The 20,623-nt window shown below is 42.4% G+C and overlaps 1 protein-coding gene and 1 long non-coding RNA gene across 8 annotated transcripts in view; one reads left to right on the forward strand and one right to left on the reverse strand.

Annotated features, from left to right (window-relative positions):
* The window catches only part of arhgap23b (Rho GTPase activating protein 23b), a 67,486-nt gene that overhangs the window by 41,115 nt on the left and 5,748 nt on the right, over positions 1-20,623 (reverse strand). For 2 of the 7 annotated variants that reach the window (XR_004821615.2, XM_035746243.2), the window contains exon 1: positions 1,641-1,867. The exons of 1 other annotated variant lie outside the window; for it this stretch is intronic. Coding sequence is in view for 5 of the 6 variants with exons in the window: in XM_035746243.2 (XP_035602136.1) it covers positions 1,641-1,694 (54 nt within the window). In the remaining variant the exon portion in view is untranslated. Of the gene's footprint in view, positions 1-1,640; positions 1,870-20,623 lie in introns of those variants that run through there. 4 more of the 7 variants (XM_035746209.2, XM_035746226.2, XM_035746201.2 and 1 more) reach the window with 3 other exon arrangements.
* On the forward strand, positions 2,055-6,193 carry LOC127913810 (uncharacterized). Its single transcript, XR_008086816.1, has 3 exons — positions 2,055-2,381; positions 2,782-2,839; positions 2,979-6,193. It is a non-coding gene; the product is annotated as an uncharacterized LOC127913810 (long non-coding RNA).

The following is a 20,623-nucleotide window of genomic DNA, read 5'->3' on the forward strand; positions in this document are numbered from 1 at the left end:
TTAAGTTTGAGCCTAAACAATTGGACTAAGTATCTGCCTGAAAGGTTGTATAGCCCAAAGTAGAGTCTAAATGCCTTGGAGAAATGCTACTGTTTACCCATGTGACTACACCAGGCCGAAGCAACCACGGCGGCACAAACTAATTGCCCTTTTACTTTAGAGCTTTCAGCAAATGCTTGAAGGCTTGATTACTGGACATATAAGGCAAGAGGAATCTGCTTGACTGAGCACACATATTCCGACGGGGGAATTTGGAAGAAAGTTAAGATAACGGAAGACATTTGGAAGTTTGAGAAGTTGAATCAATGAACTTCCGGAAACAAAATTGTCACATGTTGGTGCTTGAAATTTGGAACGGTAAACACAACACATGTAGCCTAAACTGAAGGTCAAACAAGCTATAAGTCAATGTGAGCTACAAGTAAAACTATAAATAGTTTAATTTGACTTCATTTACTGTTATCTGAATTAACCTCCGTTGCAGTGCAACTGGTTAAACGTGGCCATCAGTTTGCCCGACAACACGTATGTCTATATGTCTCTCCAGCAGTTAGAGCATGGGATAACCCAAATTCCTGAAACAATGTAGCCCAAATGAACAACATATTTTCCCAACCCTCTACATTGTAACAGTGAGGAAAGTGTAACGGCTACAATGTGCCTTCTGTCTACGGGGCTGCACCTGTGGGCTGACATATGGAAATTGATGCATTCTAACCCAATTTCATATTGTCTCACTCCCACATCCACCCACCCTTACTTATATTCTGATGGGGGTGCATATGAGGCTCAAACATGTCCAGTAGTGCATTCATGGACCATGGTGGAAAATCAGGTTGAGGTTTCCTTACAGTAGTTTATAACAGAATAATAAAGCATGTATTGTAGTGAAAAGCTCCTGGGGACGCCATTACAGTAATGAAAAAGCTTTTAGGTAGTAGCGTGAAATCAAGTTGACAACACCACTTGAATTATTTACAAACGCATTCGCCGTTCTGTCATATAACTTAAGAGTGCATGCCTAAAATAATGTGGCCCCTATTTTTTTTAGTCGAACAAGCGGACGTTGCACATCTTTTATTTACTAATATATGTGAACATTGTGTTAATATCAAATAGTCGCACAACATCATACGTGATAATAGTTTGACAAGTCCAGTGTATAGACTACTGTGTGGTGCAGAAGATTGCAAAACAACATTACTGACAGTACAAGCTAAAGGCAGGCAGCCTTTGCATTACGTTTTTAGACTGATAGAAAGTGTAGCCTATACAACAAACGGCGGAGTGCACTGAGTGTAGCCTACATTACATTAGTACACAATGAGTACCCCCCGCGGAGAAGCTTACAATAAGAGCACAAACGTTTGCTCCCTGGAAAAATATTTAGCCTACCAGATATTTAGGTCCCGTGTGGCTCAGTTGGTAGAGCATGGCGGTTCCCACAGGAGACCACTCCGAAAAAGTAGGATAAATGTGTGCTACTGTAAATCGCTCTGGATAAAGAGCGGCTGCTAAATGACAACCAACAACAAAATGTACCAAGAGAAAGACAAACTACTTTTTTTTCAATCAAATAATAGTTACAGTAAGTCAATCGCAATTGAAATAAGTAACTTCTCAACGGCAAGTGCACTTACTTCGTTTCCAGAGCGAGGTGGAATTCCAACCAGGCAAAAGGTAACTCCATTCATTGGGCAGCTCGGAGCGTTTCTGCCTCAAAAGTTGTCACGGTGTTGTTGTAAACAAAAAAACAAATACTTGTAAACTATTTTACTGTCGACATTATGCCGACTCTGTCACACAGGTAGGCTTTGCTCTCCCTCCCTGTAGTGTGGATAGGTAGAAATGTCCCCTCCCTCGGGTTTTGATTCTTTCGACGTCAATCTCCCATTTCGGTGTTACCGCGTTCCCACATACGCGCGAGCGACGCGCAAACTCGAACGCAACCAAGGTCCCGTCCCGCCCCTCGTGGTTATGGGCGTGACCGAAACAGCAGCCAATGCGTTTTAGTAACGAATGGGCTGTACGGCTAAAATGAACGCGTTGGCGCGTTGGAGGTAGCGATCTCTACAATCAAGGGAGTGGCAATTAGTTGTCATGGTGCGGCAGCTGCAGTGATCTCTCCTTCTTCGAATATTGGATTAGAAAAAGTGGATTTTCGATTCGTGTGGCTATTAGCGATGATTGTATGAGATTATTCCTCGAGTTCCTGAGTGGCGCAGCGGTATAAGGCACTGCATCTCTAGTACTAGACGCGTCATTACAGACACTGCGATTTGATTCCAGGCTGTGTCACAATCGTCCGTAATTGGGAGTCCCATAGGGCGGCGCACAATTTGCCCAACGTCGTCCGGGTTTGACCGGTGTAGGCCATCATTGTAAATAAGAATTTGTTCTTAACCCACTTACTCTTTTTATGCAATTAGAGCAAAAAGTACAAAGAGCAAATAGTTACATTTGTAACAGTGCTCATGTTCTCATCTCTCCCCATACCACGCACATATAACAGAAACCCTAACAAAAAATAGTTCAAAATATGGCAATAACTATAAGAGTAATTTATGGTGGAAAAGAACGATAGTTAGTGCGCTTGTCAGTGGCAGGAATTTTAGTTGTGGTGCTGGTGTGTGTTTTTTGAACGAGTCAGAAATCTTGTTATTGTCATAGACATGTCTGTGCCACTGTTTGGTATCTACAACGTGTTGCATTGTCTGTGTTAACGTGGTTATGTTCTGCCTGTCTAAACTGCGATTTGCATCTTGTTTGTCTTCCATATAGACCTATTTAATCCAGGCTGAATCACATCCGGCGCACAATTGGCACAGCGTCGTCCGGGGTAGGCCGTCTTTGTAAATAAGAATTTGTTCTTAATTGAGTTGCCTAGTTAAATAAAATATTAAATAAAACAATTCGATACTGCGACTTGTGTTTGCACATACTGTATGTTTTCTATAGCTCTCTCTGTGTGTCTATAGAGCGCTGTGCTAGGCATCTGTGGGAGAATCATCACGCCCCGAGCAAGAGTGTGTGTGCTGCACGTGGTCGCTGGAGCGAGACACACTCCAATGCTGATGTTAGCCGACATTCCCCTCAGGCCAGAGAATGGAGCATGCGTGGAGACAGTTGCCCCCCCCCACACACACACACACTGTGAGTCATTATGTAATAGCGTTGCATGAAAACATAAAGGAGGAAAGAAGAGGAGAATAATAGAGTATGTAAACTACATGTTCACTCTGATGCACAAGCACACACATATATGTCCCTAGAGTGACCACTAAAGCCAAGTATCCACTTGTTTTTGACCTAAGCCAAGCTATATTGAAATTGCTCATGAGCATCCTGATGAAAATGCAGTCCAGTCCTTTTAGGGATTTTAGGATCTGCTTCTCATCTTCTCATCCTATGAATACTATAACCCAGATTTAACATCAGACTGCCCTTCTATCAACTGGTTATGGCTTGTCCCAAATGGCATCCTATCCACTATATGGGCCGGGGTCAAAATAAGTGCACTATGTAGGGCAGGGGTGCTCAACTCTTAACCTACGAGGTCCAGAGCCTGCTAGTTTTTTCTTCTACATGATAATTAATTGCACCCACCTGGCGTCGTAGGTCAATATTAGTCCCCGATTAGAGGGCAACAATGAAAAAACACAGTGGAACTGGCTTCGAGGTCCAGAGTTGAGTTTGAAGGATATATGGAATAGCGTGCCATTTGGGACACAACGTACATCACAATGTGAATTGGAACAGTCATATTTCATGTTTAGTAGATGGTAGAATCGCTTAACGCGGTTACGTAACTGTTGCCCTACCTTCCTGGGCTATGTGTAGTATGTCATGGATGGAGAGGAGGTGGGGGTTATTGTGCTCCTGCCTATCTGGAAGCTCTTATCATAGGAAGCCAGGTTGTCTGCCCCACTTAGAACACTGAGAAAGGCTTTAATTAATAATAATTGATTATAGCTCTTTTCTACCGAGGAACTCATAGTAAGGGGAAAACTCACCTCCTCCACCACCAAATGTGCAGCTTCCACCTGGGTGATGCACAGCAACCATTTTTGTGCCAGAACATTCACCACACATCAGCTGATATATGCCAATTAGGAATAAGAGGGATGATGGAATGGGGAATTTAGGCATGACACCAGGGTTAACACCTCTACTCTTACAATAAGTGCCATGGGATTTGAATTGACCACAGAGAGTCAGGACACCCGTTTAAAGTCCCATCTGAAAGACGTGGTGGTATGCTGCTGGCTTACCTCTGAAGCTAAGCAGGGTCGGCTGCTTTAGTGCTGAGGATTTAGAACATAGGCTACCACAGTGCACAACCTTTCCCTGAAGAATTCAAAAGTTAGTGTAGGCTATAGGAAAAGAGGGCATTCCTTGGCCCCCATTGTCCCCCAGAGACCCGTGAATGGTATGTCATCCTCCCATGAAAATATACAGGTTGTTTGGACCGACAGATCACTTTCCCTCACAGATAAGTCCACAGGGCCAGTGTGTTTGGACCGACAGATCACTTTCACTCACAGATAAGTCCACAGGGCCAGTGTGTTTGGACCGACAGATCACTTTCACTCACAGATAAGTCCACAGGGCCAGTGTGTTTGGACCGACAGATCACTTTCACTCACAGATAAGTCCACAGGGCCAGTGTGTTTGGACCGACAGATCACTTTCCCTCACAGATAAGTCCACAGGGCCAGTGTGTTTGGACCGACAGATCACTTTCACTCACAGATAAGTCCACAGGGCCAGTGTGTTTGGACCGACAGATCACTTTCACTCACAGATAAGTCCACAGGGCCAGTGTGTTTGGACCGACAGATCACTTTCCCTCACAGATAAGTCCACAGGGCCAGTGTGTTTGGACCGACAGATCACTTTCCCTCACAGATAAGTCCACAGGGCCAGTGTGTTTGGACCGACAGATCACTTTCCCTCACAGATAAGTCCACAGGGCCAGTCTGTTTGGACCGACAGATCACTTTCCCTCACAGATAAGTCCACAGGGCCAGTGTATGTGCAAGAGCCAGCGTAGCAGATGTGTATCCAGTCAAGATAAAATAGACACAGACAGCGCAAATCAACATGCCTGTATCATTTTCCCCTCTGATTCCTTTTTTTTGTCTCAAATCTATCCTCTTAATATGCCGCCGATATTGTTTCAAGATGCACTCCCTCATCGAGATATGCTCCCCATGTACAAAAATAGTGGTTTTTATGCTAGATTTGCAAGATGGGTTCAGTCTTTTTATATGTAGTGCTATGTTAAACCAAGAGAGGGCAGGAGTATACAGACACACAAACACACACCACCAATTTCTCAATGATCAGTGGGGAAATAACTCTCTCTACCTACCACAATGAGCATACACATAGGTCAAGTATGATCTATCCAAGCAAAACAAATAACCATTTGATGAGGATTAATTTACTGACACAAGAGAGAAGTCACGACCGGGCTGATGGAAACAGGAAATGCAGGTACGATTTTATAAATGTCGAGAGACAGTTTGTTTGTTAAACATGATGGGATATGTTTGTGTTGGTTAAATTAATTATGTGAGAAATGTCAGTGCACAAATCTTTATATAATAACCATCATATCGAAGTCCATTTGGGCGTCACACCATGTTGCATGGTCCTCCCACTACGATTTGGGAAAGCCTGCAGTTAATTAGGCTACACATTGAAAAAGCAGGGGCTCAACTTTGGTTTAAGAAATGAGGGGGACATTATTATTATTTATTTTTTTGTCAGATAAACACTCCAAACAGCCTACCCGACCGCTCGGAGGCATCCGCATGCTCCTACAGCACACCGTTGCATCGTTCATTTCACAATCCAATGATAAAACTGTGTGTGGGGGGAGGGGGTGGAAGTTGCACCCCTGGAAATAAGCAATGATGAACTTCACAGGGTTGTGAAAGTGCACAGTTATGACTTTAATGCTCCTTTCCAATAAACATTGAGGGTTTTATTCCGGTGATATGATTATCAATGCTTGGCTGCCATTTGACAAATAAAATAATCTCGCTCTTATCCATAATAATCTCATCATGTAGGTAGCCTAACCGTACCGTATTTGCGAGCTGTTGGCTAGAGTGCACATACTAAGACCAGAGTGGGCACATTTGCTATGTAACGCAACACTTTTTGTGACAAAACCATCAGTAGAGTTGAAATGGAATGTAAAATCCATTTAAATTGTATTTTTTATTTGGTACATGGGAATTTTACCTCAAAAGTTATTTTTATGTGCACTACGTCATCACACACTGCCTTTTATCCTCAATAAATCAGCAAAACAGAAACATCTCTGGTGGCAAAATGTGCATATTGGTTCAGTCAGATTTGAGAATATTCACATTAAAAACCTTCGCCATTTGAATGGGAACCTGTGACTATTTGGGGGTTTTCTTTTTGTTTTCTTTTTATATCACATTTGTGTTATATTTATTATGCATCGCTTTGTTGCCAATTGTTGTGTGCTGCTTCAGAAACCTTTGTTTCGATGAAGTAAATCATCTAGATGAATTACTGGGTGGCTTCCATCAGTGGCCTATAGATTAGGGTCACTGACTATAAACCCTCAAACAAAGGGGTACATCCGGGGTGGAAATATCGAATCGCTTCGCATTTTGCATTTCCCCCTTCTGTAACCTCTTCTGACATCTATCCAACATATTAGCCCAGCACATAATAGATTTCTGAAATCCTCAAGATGTTTTTACAATCCATAATAGAAGTGATTTAAAAAAAAACTAGATACCTTAATAGAAAATGACTCAAGTAAAAGTGAAAGTCACCGAGTAAAATACTACTTGAGTAAAAATCTAAAAGTATTAGGTTTTAAATATACTTAAAGATGCACTATGTAGAAATTGCTCCGCCAGTTCCTGGTTGCTAAAATTCTAAAAGTTTGCCTAATTTCAGTTTATGTGACAAAACAAGCAAGTATAGTGTAGAGAATCTTTGTACCATCTAAACAGCTGTGAGATACAGTATATTTTCCCGAAAACCAAAAATACTGTATTTTCAGCTGTTGGAAGCTGCAGTACAAAACCGAAAGTAAAAGAGGCAAAAACGAAACTTAAGAACAGGAAGCATAGAAAAAGCCACATAGAATATCTACCACTTCTTCGACTTGCTTTCAATGAGAATGACAGCTCTATAACACATATTTCTATGTGAATTTGGTCGGGGTCTCCCAAAAAGTGACATATGGCAGACATCCCATTTTTAAAGACGGTTATTTCCATTGTTAGAGCGGCCACTAGGTTGGGCCACTAGGTTGGGCCACTAGGTTGGGCCACTAGGTTGGGCCACTAGAGTATCTGCTCAATATAATGGATAATCTGTGATATTACTCAAATGTAGACTTGCTTACTTACTACATCTCGACCGCTACATCCGAAGGTAGCGCCGGACAGTTGCCCCCCCCTTGAAGCATGGTAGAATGAACAGAATTGTCTCATTGCGCCAACACTCCTGTATAAATGGTATAGGCAGAGCAATGTTATTTTTTAAATGTATAGACATTTTTCCTAATATTTGAGGCATGTTTTATTGAGTTTTTACCCGGAATTTCAGTAACAGTCTGTTACATTTTGAAATGGTCGTAGTAGCTGTCGGCTGCACTGAGCCACATAAAACTATGGAAGCTCAACCCCCACCACCAAAAACATGTCAAAAGTAGATCATACAATCATTTTTTTATTTGTAACATTGTGTTGTCATTTCAGAGGTGGCACCACAGGTCCCAGAGTTGTGGTGGGGAAATAGTTTTCCTGGGGCCCCTGATCCAGTGTAAACATTTTTTTTTATATAGACTATGATGGAACAAGATAATTTTTCTAATCAGGTTTTATGTTTTATTTTTTCAAAACAGGGTTGCATCATGTAGGCCTTTGCATCTGCAATGAAAAAGATACTCATACAGTATGTCATCACTATTGTGGTGATTGAGTAATTCTAGTCAATAATATTGTAATTAATAGGTCTAGGTAGCACCTAGCCACACCTGAAGTATGGCTAGGCTGAGAACAACACATTCTGAGAACCTTGTGTTTCTTAGGACAACCACGCTCTCACTTAGCTGTATGCTTATTTTTCATACAACCTTCCCACAACATTCTGGGAATGGTGCAGGATAGTTGCTTGGCTTTGGAACATTCTCAGCACCTTTAAGGAATAAAATAACGCTGTTTTATTGGCATTTCATTACTTTAACAGACCGTTTCCTAAAAGTTGAATAAATGGTTCCATTTATGTACGTTCCTCCAACCGGTTTGACATTGGGAATGTTCTCAAAAAGTTCAGAGAACAGTGGGAATTTCAATACTTTCTCCAGTGGGAATTTCAATACTTTCTCCAGTGGGAATTTCAATACTTTCTCCAGTGGGAATTTCAATACTTTCTCCAGTGGGAATTTCAATACTTTCTCCAGTGGGAATTTCAATACTTTCTCCAGTGGGAATTTCAATACTTTCTCCAGTGGGAATTTCAATACTTTCTCCAGTGGGAATTTCAATACTTTCTCCAGTGGGAATTTCAATACTTTCTCCAGTGGGAATTTCAATACTTTAACATAACAGGTTTCAAAGACAGAGGACGAGACAGAGCAACTGAGGCGGCATTCATCTGATGAAGATGATTTCTCCTCATCACTGATGCCCAGAAGGTCACAAGACACAGGGCGGCTGGATGGGTACGTTGCCTGTGTGTCAGACAAGATGGACTTGCTTCATTCCTTTCCATACATCAATAAGCGGTCCCTCAAACTGAACACAGGCCTGCCTGCCGCCCGTCAACGTCTTTTTTTATATAGCTTTGTTGGACTGGTCTTCACTGCAAGGCTTGATTCACTTTGGAAATCAGCGCCGGCTGAAACTGAACAGCAAGTTCAGAGAGAAAGTGAAAGCATTAGAACAAAAGTCATTTGTTTTTGCGCGAGGAACACTACATAACCTAATGTACTCTAATGCAACATATGTTGCCCTTTCTCTATGTCAGGGGGGTTTGCTGGATACATTTTTATTTCCAGGATGTCCTGTTGTTGCCTCCAGAGCTCGTTTGACATCAAAATCCTTTAGGTATGTTCACTGTGTAATTCATCAGTACATTTTAAGAGATTTTAATGTTGGATTTATTTGTCAAATATTAGTAATATTGACAGATCCTTCCTGTTTTGTATACAGACATGCCTTGTACTCAAACAATACATCAAATGAGTTCATACTGTACATGAATTTCCTCTGCTCCTTTTTACATTTACTGCATGGAAAATATCTGGTTGAACAACATTCCGGTAATCTTAGAGAAATTAGTTATAAGGTCAATGTTTTTGTTTTTTTAAGTAATGAACTTACTTTTACTCTGAGTACTTTTCAAATTAGCTCATTTTTACTTTTACTTGACTCGTTTTTGAGACCAGTAGTTTTACTGCTACTTGAGTAGAATTTCATTTAAAGTAACAGTCCCTCTTACTCGAGTAGGATATTTCAGTACTTTTTCCACCCTTGCAAAGCATTCATTTTGACACATCACACCTCCCTCCAAATATGTGTATCCAGGAAACACTGGCACAGAGGTATTATCATTATCCGTAACACCCATCTGCCCTACAAAAAAAAGTAAGCCTACAGATTTAGTCTATATTCCGCTGTGCTCGAAAGTGATGAGGTAAAAATGAAGGGGATAGAAGCCAAAGCCAGGGAGGGGGGGGGACTCCCCTGGGACAGGATGGGTGTGTGTGTGTGTCTGCGTGCCATAGACACTAATCTGGCCTTGTCCTGATGGGTTTCACCCCCGCCCCATGAGGTACCAACGCCACCCTCCCCCACACATCCCTCCAATCATCATGTACCCTGTGATCTTTTGAACACCCCCTTCCCCGATCGGATCAGATTACCCAACCCTGCATCCAATTTTTACCCATAAGGAGGTTTACAAAATATCTGACCCTGGATCTGTGGTTAGGGGAGACTTCAACAAACCTGTCCTTCCCTCGACCCCCAAAACACGTTTCTTTCCTCCACAAGCAACCATCACACCACCACAATCGTCACAATGCAATGAGATGATATTATATGTAACAATACACATTCAATCACAAACAGCACGACCAAAAATGACAGACCACAGCCATATATAGTATTTACATGGCTCTGGGACAGATGAAAGAGAAAGAGCAATAAAAAAGAAAGAACGAAAGAAAGAAAGAAGGACAAAAAAGACAGCTGAAAACATTAAGTTCCAGATAGGCGTTAGGGCATAAACATCTGCCCTGGGAGGACAGACAGGGGGGTGTCCATCTGTCTATTTACAGGCTAGAGAGATTTCCCTAAATATCTAATCCACCTAATCCTTTCATCATGGGTATGGAGAGAGCATGTAGCGACAAGGTCTGTCCACATGGGGGCGCCAAACGAACCCTAGCTGGCTGCCAGTGAGTGGATGAGTTTGGTAAAAAGTGATGAGTATTTCCATTGTGATTCGTTTGCTACTAAACTCAGAAAGAAAATAAACATCCTCTCACTGTCAATTTAACATGTGTAAATATTTGTATGAACATAACAAGATTCAACAACTGGGACATGAACTGAACAAGTTCCACAGACATGTGACTAACAGAAATTTAATAATGTGTCCCTGAACAAAGGGCGGGGGGGGGTCAAAAGCAACAGTCAGTATCTGGTGTGGCCACCAGATGGAGGGTCATGTCAGGGTGAGCCTGCAGGAAGGGTACCACACGAGGGAGGAGGATGTCTTCCCTGTAACACACAGCGTTGAGATTGCCTGCAATGACAACAAGCTCAGTCCAATGATGCTGTGACACACCGTCCCAGACCATGACGGACCCTCCACCTCCAAATCGATCCCGCTCCAGAGTACAGGCCTCGGTGTAACGCACATTCCTTCGACGATAAACGCGAATCCGACCCTGGTGAGACAAACCCGCGACTCGTCAGTGAAGAGCACTTTTTGCCATTCCTGTCTGGTCCAGGTTTGGCCCATAAGGCGACGTTGTTGCCAGTCATGTCTGGTGAGGACCTGCCTTAAAATAGGCCTACAAGACCTCAGTCCAGCCTCTCTCAGCCTATTGCGGACAGTCTGAGCACTGATGGAGGGATTGTTCGTTCCTGGTGTAACTCGGGCAGTTGTTGTTGCCATCCTGTACTTGTCCCGTAGGTGTGATGTTCGGATGTACCGATCCTGTGCAGGTGTTGTTACACGTAGTCTGCCACTGCGACAATGATCAGCTGTCCGTCCCGTCTCCCTGTAGCGCTGTTTTAGGCATCTCACAGTACGGACATTGTAATTTATTGCCCTGGCCACATCTGCAGTCCTCATGCCTCCTTGCAGGAAGCCTAAGGCACGTTCACGCAGATGAGCAGGGACCTGGGCATCTTTCTTTTGGTGTTTTTCAGAGTCAGTAGAAAGACCTATTTAGTAGTGTCCTACGTTTTCATAACTGTGACCTTAATTGCGTACCGTCTATAAGCTGTAAGTGTCTTAACGACAGGTGCATGTTCATTAATTGTTTATGGTTCATTGTTCAAGCATGGGAAACAGTGATTACACCCTTTACAATGAAGTAATTTGGATTTTTACAAATGATCTTTGATAGACAGGGTCCTGAAAACGGGCCGTTTCTTTTTTTGCTGAGTTCACATGTGTGTACACAAGCACACATGCATGCTTGTGGGCACACACGCACACACACAGATGAGCACTTCATCTAATTTACACCTCGGTTTAGCAAACACACTAATCAAAAGTGACCCATTGCATAAACATAGCAAACACTTTGTGCAAACCAAGGGAAATGAACAACTCCGTGTATACCATTTAGGCATCGCTTTACAAAAATGTCCACAGACTATCCACACTAACTCTATGCCAATCCACAATTCTCTACCCACTCAGACACAACCTACGCTGCTGCTAAAATGATTATTGATTAGATTTATTACTCCATTACGATGCTGTCCATTGATTATTGATTGCCATTACCATTAGTATTTATATCGATTTATCCAGCAACTGGTCACTTTTTCTCCTGTTTACACGTATATATTAGCTTTAGTATATTGCCATAACTATTTATATACAGTGCCTTCCGAAAGTATTCAGACCCCTTGACTTTTTTCACATTTTGTTACATTACAGACTAATTGTAAAATGGATTTTTTTAAAACAATTCCTCAGCAATCCTCACACAATACCCTAAAATGACAAAGCAAAAACGGTCTTTTTTTAAATTTAGCTAAATGATTACACATAATATACAGAAATACCTTATATACATAAGTATTCAGCCCCTTTACTATGAGACTCGAAATTGAACTCAGGTGCATCCTGTTTCTATTGATCATCCTTGAGATGTTTCTACAACTAGATTGGAGTCCACCTGTGGTAAATTCAATTGATTGGACATGATTTGGAAAGGCACACACCTGTTCATTTAAAGTCCCACAGTTGACAGTGAGTGTTAGAGCAAAAACCAAGTAATGAGGACAAATTAATTATTCGTAGGGCTCCGAGACAGGATTGTGTCGAGGCACAGATCTAGGGAAGGCTACATAAACATTTCTGCAGTATTGAAGGTCCCCAAGAACACAGTGGCCTCCACCATTCTTAAATGGAAGATGTTTGGAACCACCAAGACTCTTCCTAGAGCTGGCCGCCATGCCAACTGACCAATCGGGGGACAAGGGTCAGGGAGGTGACCAAGAACCTGATGGTCACTCTGACAGAGCTCTAGAGTTCCTCTGTGGAGATGGGAGAACCTTCCAGAAGGACATCCATCTCTGCAGCACTCCACCAATCAGGCCTTTATGGTAGAATGGCACGGCGGAAGCCAATCTTCAGTAATAGACACATGACAGCCCGCTTGGAGTTTGCTAAAATGCACCTAAAGGATCACCTTTTAACAGGACATTGACCTAAAGCACACATCGAAGACAATGCAGGAGTGGCTTCGGGACAAGTCTGTGAATGTCCTTGAGTGGCCCGGCCAGAGCCTGGACTTGAACCCGATCGAACATCTCTGGAGAGTCCTGAAAATAGCTGTGCAGCAACGCTCCCCACCCAACCTGACAGAACTTGAGAGCATCTGCAGAGAAGAACGGGAGAAACTCCGCAAATACAGGTGTGCCTAACTTGTAGCGTCATACCTAAGAATCGATGCTGTAATCGCTGCCAAAGGTGCTTCACCAAGTACTGAATAAAGGTTCTGAATAATTATGTAAACTTGATATTTCATTTTAAAATGTTGAATAAATTAGAAAACATTTCTAAAAACCTGTTTTTTCTTTGTCATTATGGGATATTGTGTGTAGATTGATGAGGGGGGGAAAAAATATTGAATCCATTTTAGAATAAGGCTGTAACTTAACAAAAGGGCTCTGAATACTTTCCGTAGGCTCTGTATTCCTGCTACCAGTCACTTTTCTGCCCTGTTTACATGTATATTCTATTACCAGTCACTTTTATGTATAAACCGTAACCACTCCAGTACCCCTGCACATTTAACAAGGTATTGGCACTGAATAGTATATACTTTCATTCTTGCGTATCTTTAACTCACATCGTCGTTCTTGTGTGTTTTGTTGTTCTATTTTAATTGTTATAATTATTTTGTGTGTACATTGCGAATAAACTTTGAAACTCGAAACTCATTTAAATGGAGATGTGTCCGAACATTGTAAAACAGAATGGATTTGGACCTAACTCCCAACTCGAAACTATGACAGAGATGTAAAACTACATGAGACTGATCTAAAGTGAGTGTCCTATAAAGTACTGGTGCTCTGGGAAGCTGTAATGATTGAATCAGCAAATCAACTATGACTGTACCAGGACAGACCGTCCCCGGGAGGAAAGAAGAGACATGACTTTTGTTATGTGAATGTGAGCGTAAATAAAGATTTTTTTCTCTCCTCAAATTCAAATTGCATTAGGTTACATTGTATGGAAGTGTATGTATACACTGAGTTCTCAAAACATTAGGAACACCTTCCTAATATTGAGTTGCACCCCCTTTTGCTCTCAGAACTCGCCGGGCATGGACTCTAACAGGTATAGAAAGCGTTCAACAGGGATGCTGGCCAATGTTGAATCCAATGCTTCCCACAGTTGTGTCAAGTTGGCTGGTAGTGGATCTCCACTCCAAATATCTTTCTCCATCTCATCCCACAGATGTTCGATTGGATTGAGATCTGGTGACTGGACAGGCCACTGCAGTCAGCTGAATCCACTGTCAAATCCGTAGAACCATTCCTGGACTATCCTGGCCTGTGTGGCATGGGGCATTACCGTGCTGAACAAAATCCATTTGCAGATACACTGCTGCCAGTAAGGGATGTACCTGATTGGCAATGATGTTCATACCTGTATATCCTGTGGCATTCAAAAGTGTCACCACTTTTATCAAGGGGTCGAATGTGTGCCATGAAAACACACCCCGCGCCGCCACCACCACCAGCTTGCAATGTTGACACGCGGCATGATGGATGCATGTACTCATGTGGTTTTCTCCAAACAACAGGAACCGGGGATTCATCAGACCAGGCAATGTAATTCCAATTCTCCAGCGTCCAATGTTTTCGTTCCTTAGCCCACTGCCACCACAGTTATTTGTTTTCTGCTGAAAGTAGTGGAACTCTGTAAGGCTGTCGACTGCCATACCCCATTTGTGTCAAGGTACGACGAGTTGTGCATTCTTTTATGGGTCTTTGGCCACCAAAGTTGTACTGGACTGTCAGTTGACCAAGTGTAGCCCGTCAGTTGCTCTGCACAATTCGTGTCCTCTTTCATATATATGCCATTTAGCTGACGCTTTTATCCAAAGCGACTTACAGTCATGTGTGCATACATTCTACGTATGGGTGGTCCCGGGAAACGAACCCACTACCCTGGCGTTACAAGCGCCATGCTCTACCAACTGAGCCACAGAAGGACCGCTTTCGACCACTGGCTTGCCGTCGGCTGTCTGTCCTTTGAGTGGTGGACCATTCTTGATACACAAGGGAAACTGTTGAGCATGAAAAACCCAGCAGCGTTGCAGTTCTTGACACACTCAAACCAATGTGCCTGGCACCTACTGACATACCACGTTCAAAGGCACTTAAATATTTTGCCTTGCCCATTCACCCTCTGAATGGCACACATACACAATCCATGTCTCAATTACCATAAGGCTTAAAAATCCTCCTTTAACCGGTCTCCTCCCCTTCATCTACACTGATTGAAGTGGATTTAACAGGTGACATCAATAAGGGATCATAGCTTTCAGCTGGATTTACCTGGTCAGTCTATGGTCATGGAAAGAGCATGTTTTGTACACTCAGTGTATGTTAGGGTAGTGTTGACAAGCAAGTCAGCACTACTTTGAATCACTGTCTTAGGCAGCCCTTCTCTCTTTTCTCCCCCCATGTACCGTATTGTCCTGTGTACAGTAATTCATTAGCAAAGCAGCCTATGACCAGAAAAGCCTTATCATGTCTACCAGTCTCTCTTTCTGCTTGTGTGTGTGTGTGTGTGTGTGTGTGTGTGTGTGTGTGTGTGTGTGTGTGTGTGTGTGTGTGTGTGTGTGTGTGTGTGTGTGTGTGTGTGTGTGTGTGTGTGTGTGTGTGTGTGTGTGTGTGTGTGTGTGTGTGTGTGTGTGTATGCCATCACATCTACCAGAGTCTGTCTGTGTTAATCCTTACAGAGAACAGACCTACATTCTGTTACACAACATTAATCCTCTCTGAGCTTAGGCCCACCACTCACACTGCTATACACACACACACACACACACACACACACACACACACACACACACACACACACACACACACACACACACACACACACACACACACACACACACACACACACACACACACACACACACACACACACACTCACACACAAAATAACACTGCTATCAATATCTCTCTAAAAAATGCAGGATATACTTCTTGTTTTTACCCTGCTGTCTGCAGTCAAATTATGGCAAAGGTAACAAAATAGCAGTTACATGTTATATGTACAGTTGAAGTCGCAAGTTTACATAAACCTCAGCCAAATACATTTAAACTCCGTTTTTCACAATTCCTGACATTTAATCAGAGTAAAAATTCCCTGTCTTAGGTCAGTTAGGACCACCAATTTATTTTAAGAATGTGAAAAGTCTGAATAATAGTAGAGAGAATGATTTATTTCAGCTTTTATTTCTTTCATCTCATTCCCAGTGGGTTAGAAGTTTACATACACTCAACTAGTATTTGGTAGCATTGCCTTTAAATTCTTTAACTTGGGTCAAATGTTTCGGGTAGCCATCCACAAGCTTCCCACAATAAGTTGGGTGAATTTTGGCCAATTCCTCCTGACAGAGCTGGTGTAACTGAGTCAGGTTTGTTGGCCTCCTTGCTTGCACACGCTTTTTCAGTTCTGTCCACAAATGTTCTATTGGATTGAGGTCAGGGCTTTGTGATGACCACTCCAATACCTTGACTTTGTTGTTCTTAAGCCATTTTGCCACAACTTTGGAAGTAATAATATGCTTGGGGTCATTGTCCATTTGGAAGACCCATTTGTGACAAAGCTTTAACTTCCTGACTGATGTCTTGAGATGTTGCTTCAATATATCCACGTAATTTTCCTACCTCATGATGCCATCTATTTTGTGAAGTGCACCAGTCCCTCCTGCAGCAAAGCACCCCCACAACATGATGCTGCCACCCCCATGCTTCACGGTTGGGATGGTGTTCTTCGGCTTGCAAGCATCCCCCTTTTTTCTCCAAACATAACGATGGTCATTATGGCCAAACAGTTCTATTTTTGTGTCATCAAACCAGAGGACATTTCTCCAAAAAGTATGATCTTTGTCCCCATGTGCAGTTGCAAACCGTAGTCTGGCTTTTTTATGGAGGTAATGGAGCAGTGGCTCCTTCCTTGCTGAGTGGCCTTTCAGGTTATGTCGATATAGGACTCTTTTTACTGTGGATATAGATACTTTTGTACCTGTTTCCACAAGCATCTTCACAGGGTCCTTTGCTGTTGTTCTGGGATTGATTTGCACTTTTCACACCAAAGTACGTTCATCTTTAGGAGACAGAACGTGTCTCCTTCATGAGCGTTATGACGGCTGTGTGGTCCCATGGTGTTTATACTTGCGTACTATTATTTGTAAAGATGAATGTAGTACCTTCAGGCGTTTGGAAATTGCTCCCAAGGATGAACCAGACTTGTGGAGGTCTACATTTTTTTTTCTCAGGTCTTGGCTGATTTATTTTGATTTTCCTATGATGTCAAGCAAAGGGGCACTGAGTTTGAAGGTAGGCCTTGAACTACATCCACAGGTACACCGCCAATTGACTCAAATTATGTCAATTAGCCTATCAGACGCTTCTAAAGCCATGACATAATTTTCTGGAATTTTCCAAGCTGTTTAAAGGAACAGTCAACTTAGTGTATGTAAACTTCTGACCCACTGGAATTGTAACACAGTGAATTATAAGTGAAATAATGTGTCTGTAAACAATTTTTGGAAAAATGACTTGTGTCATGCACAAAGTAGATATCCCTAACCGACTTGCCTAAACTATAGTTTGTTAACAAGAAATTTGTGGAGTGGTTGAAAAACAAGTTTTAATGACTCCAACCTAAGTGTATGTAAACGTCCAACTTCAACTGTATATATAGTTTCCCCCTTGGAGGACCAGCCCTTTTTGTGTGCATTGTGTTGTTTAAATTGAACCAGGACACTGATGACTTGCAGCTAGGGTGGGGAATCGACAGCACTCGTTAATCTGAAGATAAGGTACGGTTGACCCCTTAACATGTGTGGTCAAATACTTCTCTTCAGAACGGCTCCCTGCTCATGCATGTTTTCCTCTGCCCTTCTGTCGCCAGACCGTGGGATCCAAAGAAACACATGACACATTTTTAAGAGCATAGGGCATAAATACACAAGACCCATCTTTTTGTGTTGAAACAATACTGTGTTCTGTTTTCTGTTTTCAAATACTGTAGTCAAATGTAAATCACAATTTGTACACAACTGTGAATTCAGAGGATGATGTGACAAAACAAGCGACGTATAGTTTAGAGAATCATTCTGCCGTCTAAACTGCTGTGAAGTACATTTTCAATGACAAAAAAAGATTGTATTTTCAGCTTTTTAAAAAGCTGGTGTAAAGTGAAGTAAAAGATACAAAAACTAAACTTAAGAACGGGAAGCATCGTGCAGATGGAACAGATCGTGCGCTTCTTAGACTTGCTTTCAATGAAAACGACAGATCTATAACGCATATTTCGATGTGAATTTGGTCGGGTCGCCCCAAAAAGTGACATATTGCAGCTTTCAAAATGGAGCATGAAATAAGGAGACTGCCCCTAGGTGTAGTACACTCATTGACCATGCAGGTTTGTTGTTCTCTATTCAAAAACAGACGGAGAGGACCCTCAGGGAGGCACACACTCTGGAAGAGAGCCCATTATCTGGTGGACACACACAGTATACACACACACACATACACAGTATACACACACACACACACACACACACACACACACACACACACACACACACACACACACACACACACACACACACACACACACACACACACACACACACACACACACACACAGTATATACACACACAAAAACATACACGGTATACACACACATGCCAGGCAAATACACGCACATATACATCCACACTCACGTTACATCCACAACCACGCACGTGAGATATTTATAGCGCTGATGAAGTTCAATGTACTGGAGTGCTAGACAGGACACACACACACGCACACACATGGAGACACTAATGGACACACGGATGGATAGTTGGATGGACAGACGAATAGACGGACAGTCAAACACACTACGCACACAACATTCGCGCAGGCAGTGTTTCGTTTATTAGGATCCCCATTAGCGACTGCAGCCACGGGGTCCACATAAAACATAGAAATACAGGACACAGTATAGAACAGTTCTAAACAAGAACAACATAAGACATTACATTGGATTCAAAATAAAACATGTATAAGAATTATATTAAGCTACGTGAAAGACACCAAGAGACAAAAAAATACCATTTACACGCCATTCATATATGTACATGATTATTTGTCATAAACAGTACAGTTCAAATAAAGTGTGAATAAGAACTTGTTCTTAACCGACTTGCCTAGTTAAATAAAAATGGATTTTAAGAAAGAGGAGAGGCTCTGCGATACAATATGTTGTTGTTTTTTCTAACTGTTTTTTTTAAGCTAAACTTGCATTTTGCCTGAGTACGTCAACTCTGGTAGGACGCAAACATATTACCGGTCACATATTCAGAATTACTCGCCCGCAATCGGACATTCACAAGTACCCTCACCCAAACTCCTAATCACACTCATGGGGTGACACAAAACAGATGCTACTCCATAACGTCAACATCAACTGCTGCGGGGCACAGCACTCTGATGATGTCACAACCCCCAAGGGAGCCGCGACCTGATGTCATAATCCCCCAACACTGTAAACAAGCAGCATCGCGTCCGATAACGGCACCAGGTCAAACTCAGTTTAGACCGGGACTGAGTTAATCGGGTCGTGTCTCAATTGGCACCCTTTTCCTTACATGGTGCACCTCTAGGGCTCTGGTCAGAAGTAGTGCACTATTTAGGGAATAGGGTGCCATTTGGGACACATGCTTGGTAAATGAGGTGAATGTATCTTATCTCTTTCAATACAGTACCTACCTACTGTACACATTTCATAGCATCTAGTCATAAAGACAGAATTGGAAAAAGATTAAGGGGCACCTAATTAACTGAATAGGGTGCTTTTACACAACACCAGCTCCAAAAACAGAGTCACGGGTTGAGAGGGAGTGACGTTTTTTAAAAAGGGGGTGTGGATGTTTGCGTGTGTGTGTCTGCCTGCCAGTGCCTATATGTGCATGTGTCTATTTGAGAGAAAGTGTGTATGCACATTTGTGTGTGTGTGTGTGTGTGTGTGTGTGTGTGTGTGTGTGTGTGTGTGTGTGTGTGTGTGTGTGTGTGTGTGTGTGTGTGTGTGTGTGTCAGGGGATATTCCTTCTCATACTCACCTAGAGTCAAAAGGGATAACGAAGATAACTCATATTACATTCATTACATAATTCCCATTCCATCAGTGAGAGAGGAGAGAGAGAGTGAGAGAGAGAGCGAGAGAGATAACTGCTTTGAGAGGGGCATCATATAACACACACATTTCACACACACACACACACATTCCACACACGCACACACACACACACACACACACACACACACACACACACACACACACACACACACACACACACACACACACACACACACACACACACACACACACACACACACACACACACACACACACACACACACACACACACACACACACACGTCTCCCTGGACATTCTACTTAGAGAAAGAGACAGGTATTTCTAACCTACTATCCAGATCTCTATAGACCGTTAAAGGACCAAGAATCTAAATTTATCCAGTGGCTTTCATTCCTCCATCCCCTCCTCCCTAACAAGCCCTCCCTTCATTCCATTTCAGTCACACTCTTGGTCTGTCTGTC

This window comes from Oncorhynchus keta, chromosome 3, assembly GCF_023373465.1.
Source record: "Oncorhynchus keta strain PuntledgeMale-10-30-2019 chromosome 3, Oket_V2, whole genome shotgun sequence".
In the NCBI taxonomy this organism is placed as follows: domain Eukaryota; kingdom Metazoa; phylum Chordata; class Actinopteri; order Salmoniformes; family Salmonidae; genus Oncorhynchus; species Oncorhynchus keta.